This window comes from Primulina tabacum, chromosome 9, assembly GCF_025594145.1.
Source record: "Primulina tabacum isolate GXHZ01 chromosome 9, ASM2559414v2, whole genome shotgun sequence".
NCBI classification, from domain to species: Eukaryota; Viridiplantae; Streptophyta; class Magnoliopsida; order Lamiales; family Gesneriaceae; genus Primulina; species Primulina tabacum.
In genome coordinates, this window is record NC_134558.1 from 29,960,092 (window position 1) to 29,986,312 (window position 26,221).

At 33.2% G+C, this 26,221-nt stretch overlaps 3 protein-coding genes across 4 annotated transcripts; 2 read left to right on the plus strand and 1 right to left on the minus strand.

Annotated features, from left to right (window-relative positions):
• Window positions 1-4,812: 4,812 nt before the first annotated feature.
• LOC142504375 (uncharacterized) lies at window positions 4,813-7,927 on the plus strand. The gene is made up of 3 exons (XM_075617251.1): window positions 4,813-5,523; window positions 6,255-6,526; window positions 6,988-7,927. Exons 1-3 carry the CDS (start codon window positions 4,813-4,815, stop codon window positions 7,925-7,927), a joined length of 1,923 nt encoding a protein of 640 aa, XP_075473366.1.
• Window positions 7,928-11,594: 3,667 nt separating this feature from the next.
• Window positions 11,595-15,558, minus strand: LOC142555148 (uncharacterized). Of its 2 annotated transcripts, XM_075665855.1 has the most exons (6): window positions 15,357-15,558; window positions 15,008-15,105; window positions 13,162-13,243; window positions 12,975-13,060; window positions 12,462-12,698; window positions 11,595-12,229 (listed from the first exon to the last, which is right to left on the minus strand). In XM_075665855.1, exons 1-5 carry the CDS (start codon window positions 15,396-15,398, stop codon window positions 12,473-12,475), a joined length of 534 nt encoding a protein of 177 aa, XP_075521970.1. In that variant the 5' UTR covers window positions 15,399-15,558; the 3' UTR covers window positions 11,595-12,229; window positions 12,462-12,472. The 2 variants fall into 2 exon arrangements, with proteins under 2 accessions (XP_075521970.1, XP_075521969.1); XM_075665854.1 differs by lacking the exon at window positions 11,595-12,229 and having other exon boundaries at window positions 12,231-12,698.
• A 1,598-nt stretch (window positions 15,559-17,156) lies between these two features.
• LOC142504376 (protein FAR1-RELATED SEQUENCE 5-like) lies at window positions 17,157-17,660 on the plus strand. The gene has a single exon (XM_075617252.1). It carries the CDS (start codon window positions 17,157-17,159, stop codon window positions 17,658-17,660), a length of 504 nt encoding a protein of 167 aa, XP_075473367.1.
• The last annotated feature ends 8,561 nt before the right edge of the window (window positions 17,661-26,221 follow it).

Sequence of the window (26,221 nt, forward strand, 5' to 3'; positions counted from 1 at the left end):
GAAATGGAAATAAATGTTACTAATTATTTTAAAATATTTTGTAAGATATAAAATATGGACTTATGTTTTTATGAATTTCTTCATACTATTTTGACATTTTCATCACCCTCTGATGAAAGCGGGAAATCCAACTTCCTTAGTGAGTATACAAGGCCCAATTGATAAATTATAATCTCGAATAATATCAGTCAATCACAATTTTCAAAAGGTAGAGCCCAATTGCAACCCCTTGAAACCCGACGTATTTTTGCCTCACGTTTGATGAGGACCCAATAATATGATTCTCTTTCTTTTTACATGTCGAGCCTGACATATCAATGTTGAACCTTAGTGGACCGTCTTCATGAGATCTCCCAATAATATAAGTCGATGTCATGGGAATTCCACGTACTTCACATCAAATATGACAGTGAAAATTACAATTTTTCAGTGTCCAGACATCCTCAATAATATGAGCCAGACAGTGAGCGCATGTAATGTTCATCATGCAACCACCGTTGATAGAAGACAATGAAGTATTAAAGTCTCTTTTAAATAGCTTGATTTAAATTTGGGATCTTATAAAAAAATGTGGGGTTTTAATTTTAAAAATTTGTCTCATCATTAATTTAAAATATCGTGTTTGTTTGTATATTTGTTGGATTCATACAAATCATGTTATTATATTAATATTAACACACATACAAATAATATATCACATGCATTATAAATAATAAAAGACGATCGATAACTGATAGCTAATTAATTCATATGAGCCATATATGGATCCATACCCAAAATCTAGTAATGAAATGATGCAAATGCAATATTATATAAGCTTACAATATTTTACATGTCTTCGATATTCAAAACTCTTGAGGTATAAGCTCACAATCTTCAAATTTTGATATCCCACTAAATCTAATATTTACATTTAATTTTCATGGCAAATTTGTATACAAATTTAGGAAGTGAGAACGAGCAATAAACCAGACCCACTTTAAATAATTATTAAATAATTAAAAATAAAACATGCATATTATCATAACACACACCTAACAATTTGGTCATAACTTTTGATCATCATTTTCCATATAATATCAAATATTGTATTAAATCCATAATATCAAATATTATCGACAAATGATCTATATTGTAAATTTATCACTAACCGCCATAATTAGAAACAAATTAATAAGTTAAATAAACATAAATTAATTCATTAATAACTAAATTTTTTGTAAACACATTTTACCATAAATAATTAAAATCGAATTCTAATTTTTTTATTTAATGAGAAAATTCTACAATTTGATGAAAATTTATTTTCAAGTGTTAATTTGATTAATTTTCATAAAATATCAATTTTAACCCAAAAATTTCGAAAAATCCAAAAATCATCTCAAGGCTCCCAAAAAAGTCCCCGTGGGCCAAGGCTGCCCAAGACCATCTCGGACAGCTTGCCTGTGCCTTTTTTTAGCATGCGCGTTGCCCAAAACAGTTCCAGGCAGACGCAATTTTTTTTTCGAAAAACAAATTTTTCGAGGGATTCAATTTTTTGGAATTTCAGACACGGTTAGAAATAAATTATTTAACACAATTTAAACAATAAAAATCATACGATTGAGAAAAAAACTAGGTATCATACCAATGTAGATATACTGTTTTCTGGCACCCAAGACGTTGTGGAAGTTTCATTTTTTTTCGTTCAAAACGTTCCGTGGGCATCGTAAGAAATAAAAACATTCATATGACGTTTAGAATATTTACTTTATGTTCTAGACATTGGACACCAAACTATTCCAGATTTTAAGTGGAGATAGTCATTCTTGTAATTTTATACGAACTGATATTTCTCCTTCTTCAATTGTCAAATCTAGTCAACGATCAGAAACTTTGTTCCTCATATAGAAACTCTGTTCCTAATATAAATCGCACTAGAGATCTAAAAAAATTTGCATCGAGATTCGATCGCCGAAATTTTACAAATCCGACGGTGTTGCATTAGCGTCGGGTCGGCACACGGTGGAAAGGGTGGTGGCTGAAATCTCCTTGTGAAATAAAGGGGGTTGGTTGAAAATTTTTTGTGAGGGAGGAGAGAATTTTGTGTATTTTTCTTGTGTACGATTATGTTACTTGTTATCAACATTTGATAACATATTAATTAAAATACACTAACACAATGTTACTATGATTCATAGTCCTAATATATATATTATACATCTATATTTAGTAAATAAATAATTATGAACTCGTTATAACCCCGATTGACGATCAGACTCTGCAGATATATCGATGGTAAAAATCATTTCATATAATGAAAATTGAAATTTTCGAAAGACAACATTTTCATTGATCCATTTTTGTCATATGCTAGTTTTGTGAACTCCTTCACTAAAATATGTAATTATACTCTCCTCACTTAATTTGCAATTAAGCTAAGTTCCACAATTTCTATTACAAGGAATCCATTTATAAACTCTTTTATAAGCAATTTTTTTTATCTCCATCAAACTACAATAGTCAAATTCAACTATTTTGATTTGACTATCTGAACGAGAACACAAAATCCAATACTTGTGTGTCCTCAATGTTCAATGATACAGCTAGCTGTATGTTCACAACTATATTATGATTCAGAATAATATTTATTTTTACTCAAACTTATCCTAATTAACCTCATTCTTTTCATCAACTCATAATCAAGAATGTCAGAACTCAAGTTTGATCGCACTTATCGGAAAATGGTAAGAATATCTAGTAGCATCGGCCCATGATCCCCTAGGTATCACTGATAGTGCCTGCAAGAACCTTAAGTTATGGTTATCATACAGTACACTCCCATCAACTTATATATCTTGATCGAATCTGCAACCATTGGTATATTGAGAGTTGCAAAGGAATTCGATAACGATGTGATATATTTTTGAGTAATAATAGTAATATGGTATGTGCAACTAGGAAAACACATTTCCATAAAGCACATGTCTTGCTCTAGCCAGAGATTTCTTGTACTATTAACTCATCAGATCATACATGATATTTTATGTTGGATAAATGAATAATGAAGAGTTGTTGAATAGAAAAGGGAGTGGGAGTTGTCCCACATGGAAAAAATAGCAAAATGAAGTCTTCCTTATAAACTCTAAGTTTGAATTAGGGGTTTGGGCCCCAAGGGGTACCGGAAGTTTTTAGAAGAGGGAAGACGCTAATAAGCTGTATCTTGGTGAAACACACACGCGAGCGCTTGTCTCGGCCCGGCCCGGCCCGATGCGGTGCGGTCTTTGACAAGAATTATTCTTTTTGGAACAAGTTTATTTGAAGAATAAATTTTGTTAGCTAAATGATGCATTCAGAATAGAGACAGTCGCGCGGGAGCGCCACATCCCGCACGGATGCGCGCTTGTTGCTGGATTCAGTGCTGACGAAACAGAACAAGGCGCGCGGCCGCGCAGCTTCTCGCGCAGGCGCACGCTCCTTGCTAGTGCGAGCAGCTCGCGAGGCACGCAGCGCTGGTTCTGGAAAAATGCGCGTCCCTTGGCTATGATAGCATCTGTTCTTGGCTGTTTTTGGCCCAACCAATGTATCCCTTGACTAGAATTGTCTCTCTTCTAAGCATCTGGTCTGGAGAACCGTGTCTCTTCAATGCAACCGATGATCATCTATAAATAATCCCTCCAACCATTTTCCAAGACTGCTGAATTTTTCACTGATTAAAATCTTCCATATTGCTGCATTCTTTATTTTCGAAATACTTGAAAGTTGCTGCATATATTGTTCGCTGCATTCGAGATTTGTAGTGCTGCAAACTCTCGAATAGACGTCATTGTATCTTGGGGACGATTGCCTGCAACGTATAGCACTTTATACGGGCAATTTCGTCTTGTGGAGAAAGGATCTTCCTTGCCTCGACTTGCTCTTATTGTTGTTGCGTTTTGTTCGTGATTCAAGTTGCTGCGCTTTGCTCGAGTTTCAAGACATCCAACATATCCAGGGTAATATCTAACAAACAATCGCAAGACGAAATTTATTATCATTGTTATTCTGGATATGTCGAATGCATCGTTCACTCCCGTGCCCACCGCCCCTGCCGTCCCTGCTCACGGTGAAAAACCTCCGAAGTTTTCTGGTGCCGACTTCAAACGTTGGCAGCAGAAAATGCTATTCTATCTGACCACTTTGAGCCTGTCTCGGTTCCTGATAGAGTCCCCTCCTGTCATATCTGAAGGCGATACCGACTCGCAGCGAAGGAATGCTGTTGATGCATGGAACCACAGTGACTTCCTCTGCCACAACTATATCTTAAATGGACTTGACAACATGCTTTACAGTGTCTACTGCTCTGTCAAAACAGCCAAAGAATTGTGAGATTCATTGGAGAAAAAGTATAAGACAGAAGATGCAGGAGTCAAGAAGTTTGTAGTTGGCAAATTCCTTGACTTCAAAATGATGGACGCTAAATCTGTAATAAGTCAGGTACAACAAATTCAAATTATAATTCATGACTTGTTGGCAGAAGGGATGGAAATCAATGAACCATTTCAAGTGGTGGCCATAATTGAGAAATTGCCACCAATGTGGAAAGACTTCAAGAACTACCTTAAGCATAAGCGCAATGAGTTGAAACTTGAAGATCTGATTGTGAGGCTTCGAATTGAGGAAGATAGTCGTACTTCTGAAGCCAAAACACACAAAAGGACAATGGATGCCGAGGCCAAGGCCAATCTGACAGAATCTAGCACCAGTCACAAGAGAAAGCGCCCTCAAAATTAGAAACGAGGGCAAGCCAAGGAGTTCAAAGGAACTTGCTACAAATGTGGCAAATCGAATCATATGGCCAAGGACTGTCGTCTTCCAAGGAAAGACAACAAACATCAGAAACTAAGGCAAGCCAATGTCATCGAAGATAGGAATGTACCAATAGACCTATCACAACTTGATCTATCCTCCGTTGTGTTTGAAACCAATTTGGTGGATAATCCAAGGAAATGGTGGGTAGATACCGGATCCACTAGCCACATATGTGCTGAAAAGGAAATGTTCTCATCCTACACTACTGTAAGTGATAGGAAATTGTTTATGGGAAACTCTACGACATCTGAGGTCGTAGGAATTGGCAAAGTGGTGTTGAAGATGACTTCCGGTAAAGAGATAACATTGTTGAATGTGCTGCATGTGCCAGACATTCGAAAGAACTTATTTTCTGGATCCTTGTTGAGTAAGGCTGGCTTTAAACTTGTGTTTGAATCGGACAAGTTTTTCATAACTAAGAATGGTGTGTTTGTAGGCAAAGGGTACCAAGAAAATGGTCTCTTTAAAATGAATGTAATGAATGTTTACCGCCATGAGGCGAAGAATAAAGTGAATGATTATGTTTACTTGTTTGAAAGTTATAATTTATGGCATGAAAGATTAGGACATGTTAACTTCAACACATTACAAAGACTTATAAACTTAAATGTGCTACCTGCATTTAAAAGAAATCCACGAGAAAAGTGTGAGATTTGTGTTGAAGAAAAGATGGCCAAAACTCCATTCCATTCTGTGACAATAAATACTAAACCACTTGAATTAATTCACACTGACGTCTGTGATTTAAAATTTGTGCAAACTCGAGGTGGAAAAAAGTATTTCATAACATTCATTGATGATTGCACAAGATACTGTTACGTATATCTACTGAAAAGTAAAGACGAAGCTATATAAGCTTTCAAAAATTATAAGAATGAGGTTGAGAATCAATTGAGTACTAAAATCAAAATGATTCGAAGTGATAGAGGTGGAGAGTATGTCGCTCCATTTGAAGAATTTTGCACTAACTCTGGCATAATTCATCAAACTACGGCACCATATTCACCTCAATCAAATGGAATTGCATAACGTAAAAATCGTACTCTTAAGGAAATGATGAACGTGTTGTTGATAAATTCTGGCTTACCTCAAAACCTGTGGGGGGAAGCAATATTATCTGCAAACCACATTCTTAATAAAATACCACACAAAGGAAAAGATGAAACTCCATATGAATTATGGAAGGGTCGCAAACCATCTTACAAATACCTAAAAGTGTGTGGGTGTTTGGCTAAAGTAGAATTACCCAAGCCAAAACAAGTTAAAATTGAACCCAAACTGTTGACTGCATTTTTATTGGATATGCATATAATAGTAGTGCATATAGGTTTTTGATGCATAAGTCAACGATTCCTGATATTAATGAAGGAACAATTATGAAATCAAGGAATGCAATATTCTTTGAAAACAAATTTCTTTGTAAGGAAAGAAAAGAAGGTTCCATTAAACGATCTTACGAATCTACTATTGATTCTAAAGAAATCAACGAAGAACCAAGAAGTGGTAAGAGAGCTAGAGTTGAAAAGTCATTTGGTCCTGAATTTCTGACTTACATGTTAGATGACGAACCTAGAACTATTCAAGAAGCTCTATCCAATCCAGAAGCACCTTTCTGGAAAGAAGCAATAAATGATGAAATAGATTCCATTATGGATAATCATACATGGGAGTTGACTGATCTCTCTCCCTCCGGGATGTAAGCCTTTAGGATGCAAGTGGATCCTTAAAAGGCAAATACAAAGAAGATGGATCTATAGATAAATACAAAGCACGATTGGTAGCTAAAGGGTTTAAACAAAAGGAAGGATATGACTTCTTTGACACATACTCTTCAGTCACTAAGATTACATCCATTCGTGTTCTCATAGCTATTGCTGCATTGCATAACCTTGAGATTCACCAAATGAATGTAAAGACAGCCTTCTTAAATGGAGAACTGGAAGAAGAAATATACATGGAACAACCCGAGGGGTTTGTTGTACCCGGACAAGAAAAGAAGGTGTGTAAACTTGTCAAGTCACTATACGGACTCAAACAAGCACCTAAGCAATGACATGAAAATTTTGACAATACAATGAAGTCAAATGGTTTCAAAATCAACGAATGTGATAAATGCGTTTATATTAAAGGTAATGTAAATGATTATGTAATTGTCAGCCTTTATGTAGACGACATGTTGATTATGGGAAGTAATCATGAGTTGATTATAAATACTAAGAATATGTTGAAAAGGTCTTTTGATATGAAACACTTGGGGTTATGTGATATTATATTAGGGATTAAAATTTCTAGAATACCTGAAGGAATTATTTTATCACAAACTCACTATGTTGAAAAGGTACTTGAAAGATTCAGTACCTTAAACAGTCGTCCTGCTAGAACTCCTATAGATTTAGGCGTTCATTTAGCAAAGAATAGAGGAGAACCCGTATCACAACTGGAATATGCAAGGATAATAGGTAGTCTAATGTACTTGACTAACTGTACTCGTTCAGATCTTGCATATTCAGTAAATAAGTTAAGTAGGTTCACAAGTAATCCAAATAAGGATCATTGGAAAGCCTTAACTAGAGTGCTTGGATATTTGAAATATACATTGAACTATGGTTTGATATATTCAAAATATCTTGCAGTTTTAGAAGGATACTGTGATGCTAATTGGATATCTGACACAAAAGACTCAAAGTCCACTAGTGGATATGTATTCACAATAGGTGGAGGATCGGTGTCATGTAAATCGTCTAAGCAAACATGTATAGCTCGATCCACTATGGAATCCGAGTTCATAGCCTTAGATAAAGCTGTGGAAGAAGCCGAATGGCTAATAAACTTCCTAGAAGATATTCCTTGTTGGAATAAGCCGATGACTTCCATTAACATTCATTGTGATAGTCAATCGGCAATTAGAAGAGCACAAAGCAGTATGTACAATGGTAAGTTTCGACACATTAGACGGAGACAATTGATCTCAAATGGGGTTATTTCTGTTGAATATGTAAAATCAAAGGAAAACCTCGCGGATCCGTTTACTAAAGAAATAAATAGAGATCAAATGTACAAACTGTTAAGAAGAATGGGTTTAAAATCCACAAAATAAAATATTTATAGCGGTAACCCAACCTTGTGAAGTGGAGATCCCATGACCTTGGTTCAATGGAACAACTAAGTTATAAATATTAGTTTGAGTACTTGGAATAAGTAAATGCTCATTCCTACAAAATCCAAGTAGAAAAGACCTGCAACATATGGTGAGGTTTAGTTTTCTTTTAATGATTCCTATACCTAAAAGGTAGGGTATGGCAGGATACTCCAGTTAGGAGATCACCTATATAAGTGAGAAGTAATGGCCGCTTCAATGGAAAAACACTTATGAATCTAAGATATGGCCGAAATGGATACAACATGAGAACAAAAATATGTTAGAATTAATATTGTGTAAATACTATTGACTTGGTTTACATAAATGGTTGACTAGTTCAAGACATCATGTCACTACTCAACTAGTAAATCCTATAGTATATTACTAAGGAAGGTTCAAAGTCAAAAGCTACATATCCTAATGCAATAATAATTCACAAGAGCTTTCAAGTAAATCTGCATACATGCATTAAGTTCATTTACGTGGGGGATGATTCACCAGTAGGAAAATGGTGAATCCCTGACAACATTGGCTCCTATGTGTTTCGAAACTACACCCAACCTCGCCACCTGATGACCCTCGATAGAATCGATAAATGACTCAAAGTGTAGTGCTAGTACGCAGAGTGTTGGAACATTTTATGTTCACAATCTTGATTTTGATGTTAACAAAACTTTTTAATATGTTTCTAACAAGTTTATCTAATGCGCAAAAACAACTGAAACTGATCAGATCCTGAACAGATCAGTTCCCCTACCAAAAGTGAAGCTATTGAGACGCCAAATGATTGCTAAATCTGAACCAGTCCAAATAATATATCAAAGACCAGTTCAATTGATTGTCCAGCTCGTAGGTGGTTCAGCAGAAGACTTTCAGAAGCCCGGCCAGCTGATGAAGAACCTAGCTGAACAAAACAACTGATATAGTGAAATCATTCCAAACTGACTTCACCAGACGAGTTCAGAACATCAGTTGTAACTGATCAATTCGCATATCACGACAAGAATATCAAATGAAATTCCAGCTAAGCACGAATGTACAAGGTAAAAGCTACTTCACAGACGAAGATACAATAATTGATGTTGCAGCAGAGCTGAAAGAGAAAAGCTTCCAGAACTATTGTCAGAATGAAAGAGACATATCATAAGAAAGCACCTGAAAATACAACGGACATTATAATTGAGTGTTCATGGATGGTCAGCTAAGCAACTATAAATATCAGATCAAGACCATTGAAGAACAAGCGGAACAATAATAAAATACTGTGTGAAGAAAACCGAGTGCACACTCATTTCATATCAGCTTACTAGAAGCAGTTAGCTCAGTTGTGTGAGAACACTTTCGTGTTGTATTTATTAGATCAGTTCTCATACATTCACACACAATCACTCATATATACAGAGAGTTGGGCTTATTATTTAGCTGAGTGAGTCTTCACACAAAGACATTAAACATTGTATTTGTAGTCTTGATATAAGAGACATTAAACATTATGTGGATTGTCAGGTGCTGCCTGCAATCTTGAGTGCTAGGAGTTCTAGTTGAGTGCTGCCCTTCTGGAGTGGATTTATACAAGGTGTTGTATAAATCAAAGTCTTCTAGTGGATCCTACCCGAGGTGGTAGAAGGGGTGACGTAGGAGCAGTTAAAGTCTCCGAACATCCATAAACATGTCTTGTGTCTTTAACTGTTTAACTATTGTTTCAAAACTGATTTAATAAGTTCAGCTAATATCAGTTCAGTTCTTCCCATCACTGAACTGATACAAGCCCGAACTGATCCCCCTTATTTCAGTTATTCAGTTTACATAAGCTAAAAGCTTTAAACCTATTCAGTTTTCTTAACGAATGATTATTTCGAGTGTCTTCCCCTTGGTTTGAAAACCAAACTCAATTTAATTCATCGATATATTCATTCTTAGACCACAAGCTATTGCAGCTTATGGAGAATATTGTGTTTGAAGCATTTTTAAGGGTGTCAAAACCGATCCTTCACAGCATGTTGTCTTGGTTCATATGACTAATGGTGTACAACCATAACCGCGGACCTTTCAACTCGATAAGTGATAACTAATTGGAAAGTACGAGGGAGAGTTGTTCAGTGCATCATCAAATGATCAATCGTCTATATGAACGAACACTCCATATCCTTACCAATGAAACATGACGTTTACATCACATATGCTAGTCTCAAGCTCAAACGATTTTTACCCTTATTTTAAGGGCTGATTCGACTAAGAATATGTTTAGAATATACGGTATACTTTCTAATTTGTTTCATGATCTTAGCTGCGAGGCAAACCTCATGGTACCTATTGTACATTCAAATGCTTTATCTATGAAATTTGCATAAGTATACATATAAAGTAAATGACACAATTGGATAAAACCATAAATATTATTAAAATAAAGATTTTTTTAACATAAAAATCAATAAAGTCCAAACCACAAGTTGGCTCGCTTAACACCTACTCTAACAAACTCAACTATATTTCAACGGATTATATTAAAACATACCAACAATAATAACACAATATTCTCTCCAATTATTCATCATTATGTGATTAATTGAGATTTACATATAAACTTCATTTCTAGAACCCATGTGTCAAATCTAAAACAGTCAATTTGGGTTGAGTCTGACATATCGACCACGCACAACACAATTTAAGTGAGTTGGGTTGAAATGTAACGGGCCTATGCTGGCAAGCTTGAGATTGGCTTGGGTTGTCCCGAGACCTGGAAGAAAAATAAAATAAATAATTTTTTTTGTATTCTGATTTATGTTAATATATATATTTTTTTAATGAAATTTGTGAAATTTTTTGTATTAATTATTTGAGTAAGTCTCTTGTGAGACGGTCTCACGAATCTTTGTCTGTGAGAATGGTCAACCCTACCGATATTCACAATAAAAATTAATACTCTTAGCATAAAAAGTAATACTTTTTCGTGGATGACCCAAATAAGAGATCCGTCTCACAAAATTACGACCCGTGAAACCGTCTCACATAAGTTTTTATCTAATTATTTTATATAAAATATAAACATGCGTAATCAATAATTAAAAATTTATTGATATTTTTTTATAAAATGAATTTTAATTAATTATAATAATTTTTTATTTTTCTTTATTTATTTTTATTTTTTGTGAACCGACCCTCGCTATCCACTTTAAATTGATTTAGAGATTTTTAGCCCGCCTCACCCACCAAGGGACAGGTATTTGACGGGCTGGCCCGTGCTGTCATAAATTGTCCGTTTGACGGCTGTAGTCAAGTCCTAATAGAACATACAATAATGTTGAAAAATATTATAAATAAGGTTATATTGCAACAAAAGTATAACGTATCCAACGGGATGATTATTATCCCATTTTCTTCCATATTTTATTGGAGAAATTTGAAAATACGTACGAAAGTGGGCATGCAAAATAATTTCTTGATTATATCTTTCCAAGTAATAATCAGATGGGTATTTCGAAAACGAGCAGGCATCAACAAATAACAACAATGGCTTCGTTATCTATATCTTCATTGTGTATGCTTTGTAGTTATGTATTTCTAACTACAAAACTATTTCTTTAATTAAATTTTTTGACCAAAAAAGAAAAAGGATTGATAATTTATTAAGACATTTGGATTCCTAGATTTGAGTTATACATTATCTTTAATTTTTTAAGTGACAAACATAATTCCATACTCGATATCATGGTTACATATAGAATTATGCGGAAAGCCGTATTTGATGAGCCTCGTAATTCTTGGGTATGTGAAGATGCGGTATTAGGTGCTCCATTATATTTTCTCATTGCCGAACATGTGCTCGAGAGATAGCTTTTCACACATTGAAAAGGGATGTATTGATCCTCGTGAAGAGAGGAGCCTTGGTTGTCCCCTTATGAGAGCATGAAGCATTGGGAGATTATTCAACCATTATACAGAACATGTGACAAATGTCCAATTCCAAAGAATGTGAAACCAAGTGCAGCAAAAAATAAAAATAAAAACTGATGAGGCAAGCAGTGCTCACGACTTTTTCTAAACAAACATATGAAGATTGTCAAAGCAGTATACCAAAGAAATTAAAATCGGATCAAGCGATGTTCGCGAATTTCCTAAACCAGACTCCAATAGGTCTGTAGCTAATAACTGAAACTTCGGCACAACTGGGCTTATCACATTCAGTGGAAGAGGAAGGTATCATAAAGACTAAGCTTTACCTCCCTTTTGCTGGAACCGAATGACTTAAATTACATGAGACTGAAATGAAGATCACATATAGCTTCAACAGTATCAATGCTAAATATAGATATCAAGAAGTTATAGTTTAATCAATGACCAATAAATACAAAGTGAAAACGCAAAAGCAAGAAAGTTACTGGAAAAAAGGTATCCCAGAGTGCTGAAAAATATTTGTGAAAATACATCAAACTGAAAATTTAAGAATACATGGAGAAAACTAACACAAATCTGAAATTACTTAAAACCTTACCTCTTCTTGTTCTAATGCTTAGAAGATCGAAGAACATTCCAGTCCAGCTTTTCACGTTTTTGTTGTTTCTGAGAACTGTGACTGCCTCTAGAAGATGAATCATGGCGGTCTAGGGAATTTTTCCGTGACTTGTTGGTATAGGACGGATCTGAGGAAAGATCAGGATGCTTCCTCTTCAAATCCCCGTCACTGACTAAAATATCTGATTCCAAGTTGTCTTGGGGGGAGGTGTTTTCTCTATATTAACAAAGAACCAGGTTTACTTGAAATTGTAAATTGAATACCCAATCTCAATAACAGAATATTATCCTTGAACCATTTCACAATTGATAACTATGAACGATCTTTATCGACAATGTCAATTCATGCATCTCAATCCAGTATACAACATCAGAAAGGGATACCAAGACTGTTTATGCAGGAAGAAGAAAATACGAAAAAAGTTATTTACAAAATATGTAGCAAGAAAATTAAAAGGATGCAATATACGTAATAGGCTAATAAAAAAGTGACCTTGTGGATGTTGTTTCAGTTTGCCTGCCAGAACTAGTGGCCGTGGATCCATTTTCACTAAGGTCACATGCCTCTTCATTAAGTTTCTGCCAAGATAAGCCTCTGAAGTGAGATCCCCAACAATTAAAATATAGTAAAATCTTTAAGTCTCTTAGGAATTGTAGGTCACTTGAACCCTTGTACTCACATCAATAGAAGGATTAAAACTTAAAAATGACATTCGACCTCTTGTTGCCCCTGGATGGGGTTCACCTTCAATTATAACCACACTGCATACGAAGAGATGCGGAAATAAAAATGAAGAAAAAGCTCCACATGGTGTTTATGAAAAGCTATTTTAAAAGGTCAGTAGTTTTAGCGACTAACTTGCATATACGTTCAAAAAATAAATGGAAAATTGAAAGGATGAAAAAGCAGGATGAAAAAGCTTCAGTATGTATTTCCGAGCATACATTTAAATTAATTTTGATTTAATCAATTAAAAATCTAAAGGGGTATGAATGAGACAACTGAATGATGAGTTGATCGTACTTCATTTGAAAACTTTCTCATTTCATATGCATCCTTATTCGCTGGAAATCCTAAGATCTTATGATACATATAACTTGGTTCCTGAATAATGGCACGATTATCTGCTTATGAAGTGCTGTTAAGCTGCTGTCATTTGCTGAGATAGAGCAATTAGCAACCGGAAAAAATACAACTTTTTTCCTCGGTAGCTTATTTTATATTACAGCGAGGTTATATGCTTATTGAGTGCTGTTAAGCTGTTGTCATTTGCTGAGGTGGAGCGATAGCAACGGGTAGTGGCTCCTTAACTGAAAAAAATACAATTTTCCCTGGTAGCTTAAGTTATGAGAAAACCCACGATATGTTTAACCTAATGGCAAGTTTAGTGGACATTTAGTTGTGTGTAAATTTGGAACCGCAGACATGAACTGTTGCTCTTTTATCCTTTCTTTTCCATGCATTTTGAACTTTGATGAAAGATAATACTCTTCCATTCATATCTTGATCTATAGTTGGTTCAAGGTTGCAAGCACGAAATGGAAAAAAAAACTCAGACCCTTAATTGATGAAATATGAAGTGGATTTTAGTGGTGCATTGATTGGGTCAACCGTGGATGTTTTATGGGAAGGGGATTTAGTATCGTACACATAATCTACATAGCCTTCTAGGATTTTATGACTATGTGATGAAGCTGCCTACGTGAATGCGATTAGATGATTTGAGTCAATTACATTACTGCATTCTCTGCTACTACCCAGTGATGCACTATGGATGCCTCCATAATTCCAAACCATTGAATCATTTGGGTCCATGCAATCTCCCCCTCTAGAAAGTCCCTTAACTTACAGCTCTTTATTTGTAGTTTAGTAGTTAGATGAAGACTTTAATTTTCCTGATTATTTGCAATATTGTACTTTAAAGTTGGCCTCCGTCTTTATTTTTGATACCATCTTTCATTCAACAAATTCCTACTCAAATGTTTTAAGAACACCAATGAAACATCTTCCGGGTTTGCAGAAGAGTGAAAGACAGAGAACAAACTCCATGGTCAAACAGAAAATAACAATGACTATGTTTGTTAGTCATTTGACGGTACACTCTCTACTCATAAACCCAAAAATAATTTGTTCCAATATAATTTCTAAATGAATTGTGACTCCATCCCAAGATCAACTTCCCGTCAACATCACAACATCATAACCCAAAAAGTAAATTCTCAGGTTTTAAGATATCTCAAACATAATTCAAAACTAAATAATTACACTTCCGAATAGCTATTAAAAATTAGCTTCCATGAATTTGAGTCTAATCACACTTTACAATAGTCTCGCACCATGTCCCCCCACTACTTTTTTTTTTTTTAAATTTAAGGTGTATGTATTAATTATACTATGAAATCTTAATCCCTCCTAAATTAAGGTTTCAGCTCCATTCTTCCTAAAGCATCGAAGTTTAACTAAGTACATTCAAGAAACAGAAAAACTAAAATGAAGAAATTAAAACATAAAATCACAAAAAATACCATCTCTTAGGGGCGCTAGATGAAGGGAAATCTCCAGCAGTTATAACCTGTTCTTCCTCTTCAAGTTTCTCCACTTTCTGAGACGCCCTTTGCATGAACTTAACACATAAAAGAAACACGAAAACAATTAAAAAATCAAGAAGAATAATTTCGATTATTCCTACAAACTAAAAAATTGCCGTAACCAGTAGAATCGAACAAATAAATTGAACCCATTTTTTTAAAAAAACACCCAGATGAATTCACCACAAATTAAACACTTTTCTTGAGATATAAGATTAAACATTTTCTGGTATGATACAAAAGGGAAACACAATCTAACTACAATAGCTTGCATTGTGTTGTATACCTTCAAGTTCTTCAAAGTACTGGAGAGCTCACGCTTCGCCATTCTTCAAGATAGTGAAATTGTAATCAAGAAAAAAATTTCTTCCCGCCCTTTTCTTCTCTCCTCGATCCTCGGCTCTTGCGAATCGTAGTGCAACGGATAGATGGCGGGAGGGGCGAAAGATGTCCTCAAGCCCTAGTGAACAAGCGGAGTCAAAATTGCCAATTTGACAAAAGATTCTTGTTTCTTTTTATTAAAAAATTGTTTTTTTTTTTTTAAAAAAAAATCTAATTTAAGAGAATTTATCATGTGATTTTATATTCTGAGACTGATTCATTTGATCTATATTAAAATATAAAATAATAATTTAATATAAAAATATATTTAATATTTTTTATATATCAAATCGTATAACTTTTTTTATAAGATTGACATATGTGATTGTCGATTAGGGATTTTTATGCTAATTTAATCAAATTATAACGTCCAAAAAATTAAATGTCACATAGATTGCATAATAATTGTTTTAATATTTAAAATAATTTATTTAGTAAATAAATTTTAAAATAAGGATTTTAATGTTTTATTTGCGATAAAGTTTTGACGACTTGCATTTCGAGGTGATTTTTGGATAAGTATATCCGAAGATGATAAAAGTAAAATTTATGAATTTTATGAAAAACTTTTAAGGAAAAAGCGGAAATTTTATCATGAATAAATAATAGAATTGTTTATTGGTGATTTAAAATTTTTAAGCACTCTATTTATTATTTAAAACTCAAATTTAATAAACTTTTAACACTTTAGTTATTATTTAAAATACACTTTTAATAAGTTGTAGCACATTTAATAATAGGTTAGCACTTTTAATTTCTGAAATATTAATTTAAAACTCAGAAGAAATGAGGGGCCTATGATTTCTGCAAGAGGAAACTGAAAAATTGTTATGCAAACAGATTTTAGACTTAAAGATGACCTCGTGAGGAACTACGATACCCTGGGTGCTTCTAAAATATATATATATATATATATATATATATATATAGAGGGTGCAGGGTTTTCGTGGGCGCCAGCTGTATATAGAGGGTGCAGGGTTTTCGTGGACTCCAACTGTATGCAGTTTTCTTTTATTTTTTTTTTAAAAAAATTAAAAACTCAAATTAAAAAAAGGCTTTTAATTTAGGAACTAAATCCTCCACCTACCGCTTTCACCAACCAGAATAGAATGAAAGAAACACACCACACGGTCGTGAGCTTCAAGTGAAGGTGATTCTGGAGATCTCGTGCAGGCTTTTTCCGGGCACCTTAAATCAGAAGGTAAACCGATGTTGTTGGAAAATTTCTTATTTCCGGTAGAATATGTGCGTGAATGTGTTAAAAAACCTCGGGTATAAAAATATATGCGTGAATGTAAATCGAAGTTGTTGGAAATAAAAATTGGGTTCGGTGTATGTGTGAATGTATTAGAAAACCTCGAGCATGAGCCATTCTTATCATTAAAAAAAAAATTCGAATTTTTCGAAATTGTTTGCAAAGCTAGCCAGCATAGTATGTGTAGCAATTTTTAATTTTGTTAATTTCTGGTAGAATATGTGCGTGAATGTATTAGAGAACCTCTGGTATAAAAATATGTACGTGAATGTAAATCGAGGTTGTTGGAAATAAAAATTGGGTTCGGTGTATGTGTGAATGTATTAGAAAACCTCGAGCATGAGCCATTCTTATCATTAAAAAAAAATTCGATTTTTTCGAAATTGTTTGCAGAGCTAGCCAGCATAGTATGTGTAGAAATTTTTAATTTTGTTAATTTCATATTATAGAATGGAAGAAAACAGCGGCGATGAACTGTCATACATTCCCCAAGTTGGAGACAATCAAAAGCCAGAAATAGGGATGAAATTCGAATCTTTAGAGGAGACGTTTTCGTTCTACAACCAATACGCACGAGAATCTGGTTTTAGTGCAATAATGAGCAATAGCAAAAAAAGTAAGAAAACAAAAGAAGTTATCTGGAAAAAATTTGTATGCTTTAAAGAAGGACATACAGATGCAATCAGATGGAGTAAACAATCAAAAAGTGATGAACCAGTAAATGAAAGAGCTCGTGGTGAGATTAGAATTGGATGTAAGTCAAAGATTTCAGTTGTGAAGGAACAAACTGGTCTAGGTTGGGTTGTTAGTACCTTCATAGAAAGTCATAATCATCCACTATCAACTCCTTCAAAGGTGCATTTGTTACGCTCACATCGTACTGTTTCTGCAGCAAAGAAAGCACTGAGTTGTAATATGGGTCTATATAATCTAAATATGATGCTTATTTATTAGTAAAATATATTAATTATTATAGTAATTTAAAATCTCCTTAATTAAATTTGTTCAGAAAAATATTATACCATGTTCGTTTTTTTAATCATGGTTAGATTGTATAATTTGAAACTACCAAAATGAAGGTGTGTTTAGAAAAGATAAGAAGATAAGCATAAAATTAAGGAGATGACAAAACTTCATTAAACGACACTGTTTCGTCACCAAATATGGTTGGTTCTCATTTTCAAAATTGTGCGCTTGTGGTAGACGGTTGGCAACCAGGAGGCAGGCTCTTGAATTTGGTTCTTATGTAGAAAAAAAAAACAAATTCCACAATTCTTAAATATAAACATCACATACCAACATGTCTTAGGTCTTACCCATTTATCCTATGCTGCTTACTGCTGCTACAAGTACGTAGAAAATGACTAAAACTTGATAATGTATTTTCAAATTAAACATAGGTAACAACTTCCAACAACATATTTAATCATGGTCACTAATTTGTAGAGATTTCAAATTCTCTACAATCGCTTTCAAATTCTTCTTTATCTCATCCAAGTTCTGTTCGATCCCTTGCAACTTCTTTATTTGTTCTGTCTGCGAAACTTTTCCCCTCGTATTTGAACTTGAAAATGTAGGTGAACTTGAACTTTCATTTGCACTAGAGTTGGAAGAAGTGCCTGCAGCTTGTTTTACCATAAATGCGTCATAAGCTCTTTCTGCCTCATCTCTATTTTTGAAAGACTGGTGGACAGCACCCTTATGTCCGGTAACTTTAGAAGATGCTTCTCCCCACGTATCATAAATACCTGGTTCACGTCCAACAAACACAACATATGTTTTCCCCTAAAATGTACAAAAATTCACAAACTTTTTCAGCACGCAGACACAAAATATTATTACTACAAACAATTAATAATTTATAACTCACCATTGTCAAAACTCAGCAAAACAAGTACGGCAATGATTATGGTCATGTGCATAGCAAAATGAGTTGGCACTAAAACATGTATAATATTTCAATCCAACCTTGTGCAAAAACTTTTCAAGATTCACCTTTTCATGGAATGGTGGAAAAGGGCTTAACATCAAACTCCAACTCCTTTAATCATTACAATAAAAATGTCTGTCTCGTGTAAGGTAAAAACCATGTGCATTTCACCCAAATAGTAACCCCCAAAAAAGAAGAGAATATTTAACAGCAAAATAAAAGTTGAGTTATTTTCATGGAGTCTGGGAGGAACAAAGCATGGTCGTGCAAGCCTCAAAAGACGAAAAGGAGCCCAATTCTCAAGAAGTGAGCAACTCTCTCAAAGACTCCAAACGGGGTTTCTTAGTATAAAAATGAAAGAAAAATAGAAAACCGATCATATATAGATTCTAATCAGAAAAGCGTGAAGTTTAGTTCAGGTGTCGAAAACAAACAGCAGCACATTCACTGCCCCTATCTCTTAAAATATTGCTGTACATTCTCACACTCAAACAAACTAACGGCCGCAAACACATTCTGTAGTTTTAGATTAAAAATAAAAGCCATTTAGGATACAACGGAGTAATTCAAAATTCGAAAATCCGAATACATTCACTCATACACCGAACCCAATTTTTATTTCGAAAAATTCGAAATTTTTTTAATGATAAGAATGGCTCATGCTCGAGGTTCTCTAATACATTCACACATACACCGAACCCAATTTTTATACATTCCAACAACCTCGATTTACATTCACGCACATATTTTTATACCCAAGGTTTTCTAATACATTCACGCACATATTCTACCGGAAATAAGAAATTTTCCAACAACATCGGTTTACCTTCTGATTTGAGGTGCCCGGAAAAAGCCTGCACGAGATCTCCAGAATCACCTTCACTTGAAGCTCACGACCATGTGGTGTGTTTCTTTCATTCTGTTCTGGTTGGTGAAGGCGGTAGGTGGAGGATTTAGTTTCTAAATTAAAAGCCTTTTTTTATTTGAGTTTTTAATTTAAAAAAAAAATAAAAGAAAACTGCACAGCTGGCACCCACGAAAACCCTGCACCCAAGTGTGCACGGTAACAACACTCTATATATATATATATGTATATGTATGTATGATGGTAGTATGTCTACCTACATGTGATAATAAGTATAGTGAATGTGAGGGATGATGGTTGGATAAATCATGGTCACTCATTCAACCATGATGTATGTATGAGTGACGTCTATGATTTATCACTCAGTAGACATATTATGTATTGAGTGAGTCAGGTCTTCCTGATTTATATTTGTGAGACGGATCAACCACACTATGACTATAACGATCAACAATACATTTTATATTAATTTCTCATTGGCAGGGACGAGTCGGGTCGGAGATCCGTCACACAAATTTGACATATGAGACAGTCTCCAAGGAGTTTATTTGTCAAACGTAAATTAGGATGTAATATATATACATAGTTCCTTAGTAAACGTTATATACAAATTTTGACGGATTTGTGCAGCCTGGGATCGACGTTTACTAAGGAACTAAAGGTTCTTCTGTAAACCTTTCCGAAGTGTGGTTACTGCTAACTATCTCTGGGTTGCATATAATGGCTGTCTGTGATGCTCGTCTCCTCTACAATGTAGTTGTAAATCTTTTGACTCTTTAGCATTTAGTTTAGAGATTCCGATTTATTTTTGCACTCTCGATACACTAGTCGTATCCTCTAAATGGTTTTATTTATATCTTTTTTAATGGTGGTCTTGACTTAGTCCCTTCTTCTTTTATATTTTTTTCTCGCGTTCTTTAATTTTGACTATATATACAGATAGATGTATGTCAAACCTTGTCACACTGACCGTGTTTTTTTTTAAAAAAATCATAACATCCATATTCAAATTTTCTTTTGTTCCTTATTTAATTTTATTGAATACCAAAATTCAATTTCACTACAAAATAAAAACTGGCCCAGCCTATTAGCTGAGAGACTTCTTTGCTGTCTTCTATGAGGAAACGAGGCAACACTGTTCTCCCTTGATTGTGCTGCCGAAAATGAAAGGAAATTTTAAAAAAATGGGTTGTACTTTGCTTCTGAAATTAGTGGATAGAACTCATACCAAGTTTTACTTGCAATACATTTGTGTTGGTTTAGTTGTCCACTGGCTTGAACAAACGATCAGTTTGTTCATATTCAAGTTCCAGCATTTGGATCCTATTTAGTGATGATTCGAAGAACATCGGACTGATCCAATGTCGTACAATAACACATGATTAATTTCATGTGGGGGTTATGCTTTGAACAAAATGAAAAATCTGTCGACAAAAATAATGCATTGAATGATAGGTGTTATTTAGTGAAAAAAAGTTGGCAGATGTTTGTCAAATTTGACTGCAAATTTTTCCGAAAGATTTTATGAATATTTTGCATTCAGACATGAGAAATCACCTATAAATCTCATCATTAAAAATCATCCCGAACATCCCTTGAGTTCTTTCTCTAATCTTGTAGTATTTAAGTTCTTAGTTATATAATATTTGTGAGTTTGTGAGGTGTTTGTTCTCCTGTATTAAAAGAGTGTATGTTCTCATTAAAAGTTCAGTGAGTTGTTGTACATCATAAAATAACATTTGTATAATTGCATGAATCATTCGGGTATCGTCTTGAGGTAGGATCGAATAAATCCCATTGTAGAATAACCTCTAAAAATCGATGATCACTATACGGGCCCAACTTGAGCTAAAAAGGAATTATAGATATAATTAAATATTATTTTATTATGTAAAATGTTATTATTAATCTCCTCCCGAAAATAAATAAATAAATATGATTAGAGAAATATATTATTCTGATTTATTTCGTTGTGATCATAATCCTTTTAATCACGCCAATTCTGATTTATTTCGTTGTGATCATAATCCTTTTAATCACGCCAAACTTAAAACTAATTAATTATATACTTAGATTTTTGTATTTTTATTAATTTACGTACCAAGAAATATCAAATAATACAGATATTTTTCCTTTTCACTTTTTATTTGATATTTAAATAATTCATCATATTTTTCTAAGCTGTTTTTGAGTTAGTTTAAGCAGATTTATTAAAAATAAGAAATTATTAATTTATTAATTATTAACGCCTTTCAATTAATTTTATTTTATTATAAAAAGCTTTTATTTATTTATTTTTCAAATTTTTTTTACTTATTTAATTTTTAAAAGCATATTCATTTTTTATTTTAGTGTTTTTTCGAAAATAATAAATAAATAGTCATATATTCAAATCTATTTTCTAATCTATCTCAATTTATTGTGTTTTTCATGTTAAATAATATTTTTATTTCAGTATTCACCGAATGTGTTCCTTATTTCATTTCCTTCTTTGTATTTATTATGAATGTTACATTTTTATTTATTATTATTTTTGTGACCTATACTTATCAAAATTATTTATAAAACTATTAAATTTTTTATAAATGTGTATCACTAATTCTTATTTATTTAATTTTTTTTATTTTCTAATTTAATATTTATTAGCATTAGTTTTTAAATAATTTTAAATATGAATTAATTTTATTCTATTAAAAATGACAAATAGGAAAAAAAAGTACTATTTATTTATTTCAGCAATTATAACCTATTTATAAATTTTCTCCCATTTTTTTTTTTTTGGCAGAATATTCTCCCACACATTGATAGAGAAAATTCAAGATTGTCAATCTCCTATACACCAAGAAGTAAGATGGAAAAAAAGGGAGAAAATTGGAGTTGCATTCAAGTAAAACAACAACGATTGTAGGGTTAATTTATGTTAAACCTCGCCCCACGTGTTTAATACAAATGTTGAATTGATAATTTGAATTCAAAATAACAAGTCCCAACCCGCATATTTTTATTTTAAATACAGATGATTAATTGAACATATTATTGTAACTAACTCAGCTAATTACATTTTTTTCCATGATCAAGTAAATATCATTTTTTTAAATTTATCGTATTTTTCTTTTTCAACAAAATTTTGATAAAAAGAATCGTTTCTAAGGACACACATTTTTTTCTTTTGTTTTTCACGTCTTATGTACTTGTCACACAAAAAAAATATGAAGATTTAAAATGAGTTTATAATGAGACATATCAACTTGATCTAGTTATTTCGTAAAAGCGAGGTCGGATACAAAATAGTTACTAAAAAAGCTCATTGTGCATACATATGATATCTGAATATTTGAAAATTTTTTTTTTATCAATTTTATCTTCCAAACATATTAGTTTAGAAATACATTTTCAAATTTGTCTATTAATTACAGACTTCTCTGTTTGATCAGACCAAATTGCAATAGTTTGACCCTACTAGTAAAGGAAAAAACACTAAATTCAAGTACTTTTTTTGTGTGTAGAATAAGCCAAGGGGAAGGGAAATGAGAAGGGACACTTCTGCCTCTTGTTTTACAGGGAATGGGTCGTCTCATTGTATGGCATGGTCCCCTAATGTTTTCCAGTTGATGCCAAATATAAGTCACTTATATAAAAAAATCCAAATTGGATATGCGGGAAACAGTCCTAATATAAAAAAGCTAAGGTTATTAGTTAAGAGTAGGTATCTTGTGAGACGATCTCGCGAATCTTTATCTGTGAGAGAGGCCAACCCTACCGATATTCACAATAAAAAGTAATACTCTTAGCATAAAAGTAATACTTTTTCATGGATGATCCAAATAAGAGATCTGTCTCACAAAATACGACTCATGAGACCGTCTCACACAAGTTTTTGCTATTAGGTTAAATTATATATAAATGTGTATATCTATTTACTTAGTGACAGTTAAATGGTTAGAAGACATTGCTGAATGAATAAATTCTTCTCAGTTTATCGCTTGCTTCATGCTCTGCGCAAATATCAGATATGGTAGAATTTGGATATTGAAGTAAAAACAACATTTCTCCTAGGGAAGGATGGCAATTTCCTCCGAACTCGTTGGAGGATCCGATACCCGACCCGAATAGAAGAGGATATGGAGGGATTTTTAGACCCGATTAAATAATTGGGTATGGGGATTTTCGGGTTTGAGTATGGAGGCGGGTTTGATATAATCCGACCCACACCCGACCCGAATACCCGTTTAAATTAATATATATATATAATATATATATATATATATATATATACACATATATACATACATACATATATATATATATATATATATATATATATATAAATTATATTTATTAAAGATTCATCTTCTCAAATCCAAGTAATTTTGTTCAACTAATATAAATTATTTTTAATATTTTGTTATTTTTTCTATAAAGTTTATTTTGCAAATTTTTATCATTAATTTTTCTTATTGTTCATTTAAATAATTTTTTAAATATTCATAACTTCAATGAAACAATTTAAATTTGAAAAAATTCAATTGTATATGATAATAGGGTATTTGGGTAGGGTATGGGTATCCGATAATTCGATGAGTATGAGGATGAGGATGAAATTCAATACCCGATGGGTATGGGGATGAATTTAATAAATGGGTATAGGGATGGATGTATGAAATCCGACCCATACCCTACCCATTGCCATCCTAGTGGGGCGGACACATTCAGGGGATACTGGAGTTATTTACACATAAAAGACTAAATATTTTCTTAATAATGTTTTGTCAAAAATGTTTTTAAACAATAAACTTTTTTCTTAGTAATATTTGGTCATAATTTTTTTTTTCTTAGTGGGGTATCTAATGTATGCCAAGATATGAACATGAATGAAGGGTCAAATATGACATGACTATATGTAGATATATATATATTTATCTAAGTAAATGGTTGAGTTTTTAAAATTTGGACGGCATCTCCCCACAATCTGGACGTATTCACAAGCAACTAATATTACCAATAAAAATACAAAAATAACACTATTAAAAATTAAACCAGTGATTTTTATTTAGGATTTAACTCAATATTCAGATTTACCTTGAAACATAATTTACATTCAAACTTCAGCACTTTTTTATGTAGATAGGTTAATGTACTTCAACGACCTTTGCAAACCAGAAAAGATTGAATCAGAAAAACCAGAAGTTTATTTGATCTAATGAGTGTGAAGCTATTTTTGTTGAGTTGAAGAAGAGATTGACTTCTGCACCAGTTCTCACTATTCCAAGTAGTTCAAGAGGATTTTTTCTACAATGATGCTTCAAATTGAGGGATGTACTTACAATTTTTTCAACCGCTGGATCAAGTCAAGCCCTTTAAACAAGATACCAAGTTTTCAAGCCATTCAGAACTCTAGCTGCAAGTGATTGTCCGAATTCTGAACAGATCAAATCTTAAATGTAGTATACGTGTATAACCGTTAAACTCCAACCTCACTGCAACCAATCAAATATGAGCAAACTCAAGTCGTTCAACAATTACAAGTTACATTATGATTTTACAGTATCCTACAAACTCCCAAATACCATAATGTTTCCTAAACTGTCTATGGTTTTAAGATTAAGCTTCTACACCTCATCTTATTATGTTTTCAGAAAAATTTCACTAGAAGATTTGATCAGTACAACTCTTTGCACAAACCCATTTGATTTGGGTTCGCAAACCCTAATGAGCTGAAACTTCTAGAAACTACTTCAAAAAATTTCATTATTTTCAGAAACAAATTTTTGTCAGATACAATAATTGTCGCTAAACAGCTAAGTCTGTGCATAAAATGATAAGTGAGAACAAAGTGTGGATAAAGTGATTGTTAAGATGATCTGATAAAAAACTTTTCAACATGTGCAATATCAGCTTGAATATGAAACTTTTTAGATATGCTGAAATAGATAATGCTTAATAACAATCGATGTGACAATATTTTTTTCAATCTTGATGCCTTTTGTAGGTGTTGATCTCCAATGTTAATGAAATAGATACAGTATTCACAGATGTACTAGATTTCTAAAATAATTTGAGTGTTATTTAGAGGGAAAAATCTTATTGTTAGCCTCTCATTTATTGTCATATATCTCTCCTGATCTGCCAAAACTTCGAATTAATTCTTTAGTTGCAAGTTTTGAATGGATGTTGGCTGTAGGAGTGCTATGCATGCTGAAAATCGGCTGCTACTGCTGCTGAACTTAGCTACTGAAATATTGTGATTAATTTTGTCATGCCAAAATTTTGAGTTGAAATTTATAGCTTTGCTGACATTGCTAGCTTTGCTTGAATTCAGTATGCTGAAATCTGGGTTCTCGCACATTTTGAAATCTGGATTCTGACATAAAACATATTGAGGTCGGTTATCAATTGTTAAGGATAAACTCTATCAAAATGCCACACTTCGATCACATCAACTCACTGTTATGTTCACCAAGCCATTATCATCCAATATTATCCGATATTTCTGACAGAAAATTTTGGAAAATATATGCATGCTCATAATGTTCACAGATATCATGAATTTTCAGGAAATTTTTATTTCTACAAAACTAGACACTTCATAAAATTTTTATTTCCACAAAACTAGACACTTTTATGCCAAACTTTGCACACTTTGTTTTTATGATTGAGAGGATCTTAAGAAAAAATTTTACCTGATTCTAAGAAAAATTTACCTGATTCTAAGAGAGTCTG

Excerpts from the sequence above, each read along its gene's own strand:
- LOC142504375 (XM_075617251.1), top strand. The coding sequence starts at position 4,813 with ATGGCCAAGGACTGTCGTCTTCCAAGGAAAGACAACAAACATCAGAAA. Across the intron at positions 5,524-6,254 it reads CCAAAACTCCATTCCATTCT|GAAAGAAAAGAAGGTTCCAT; the intron begins GTGACAATAAAT and ends TTTCTTTGTAAG. Across the intron at positions 6,527-6,987 it reads GATCTCTCTCCCTCCGGGAT|CCTTTATGTAGACGACATGT; the intron begins GTAAGCCTTTAG and ends TGTAATTGTCAG.
- LOC142555148 (XM_075665855.1), bottom strand. The coding sequence starts at position 15,398 with ATGGCGAAGCGTGAGCTCTCCAGTACTTTGAAGAACTTGAAG. Across the intron at positions 15,106-15,356 it reads GTACTTTGAAGAACTTGAAG|TTCATGCAAAGGGCGTCTCA; the intron begins GTATACAACACA and ends TTATGTGTTAAG. Across the intron at positions 13,244-15,007 it reads TCTAGCGCCCCTAAGAGATG|TGTGGTTATAATTGAAGGTG; the intron begins GTATTTTTTGTG and ends CTTCGTATGCAG.
- LOC142504376 (XM_075617252.1), top strand. The coding sequence starts at position 17,157 with ATGGAAGAAAACAGCGGCGATGAACTGTCATACATTCCCCAAGTTGGA.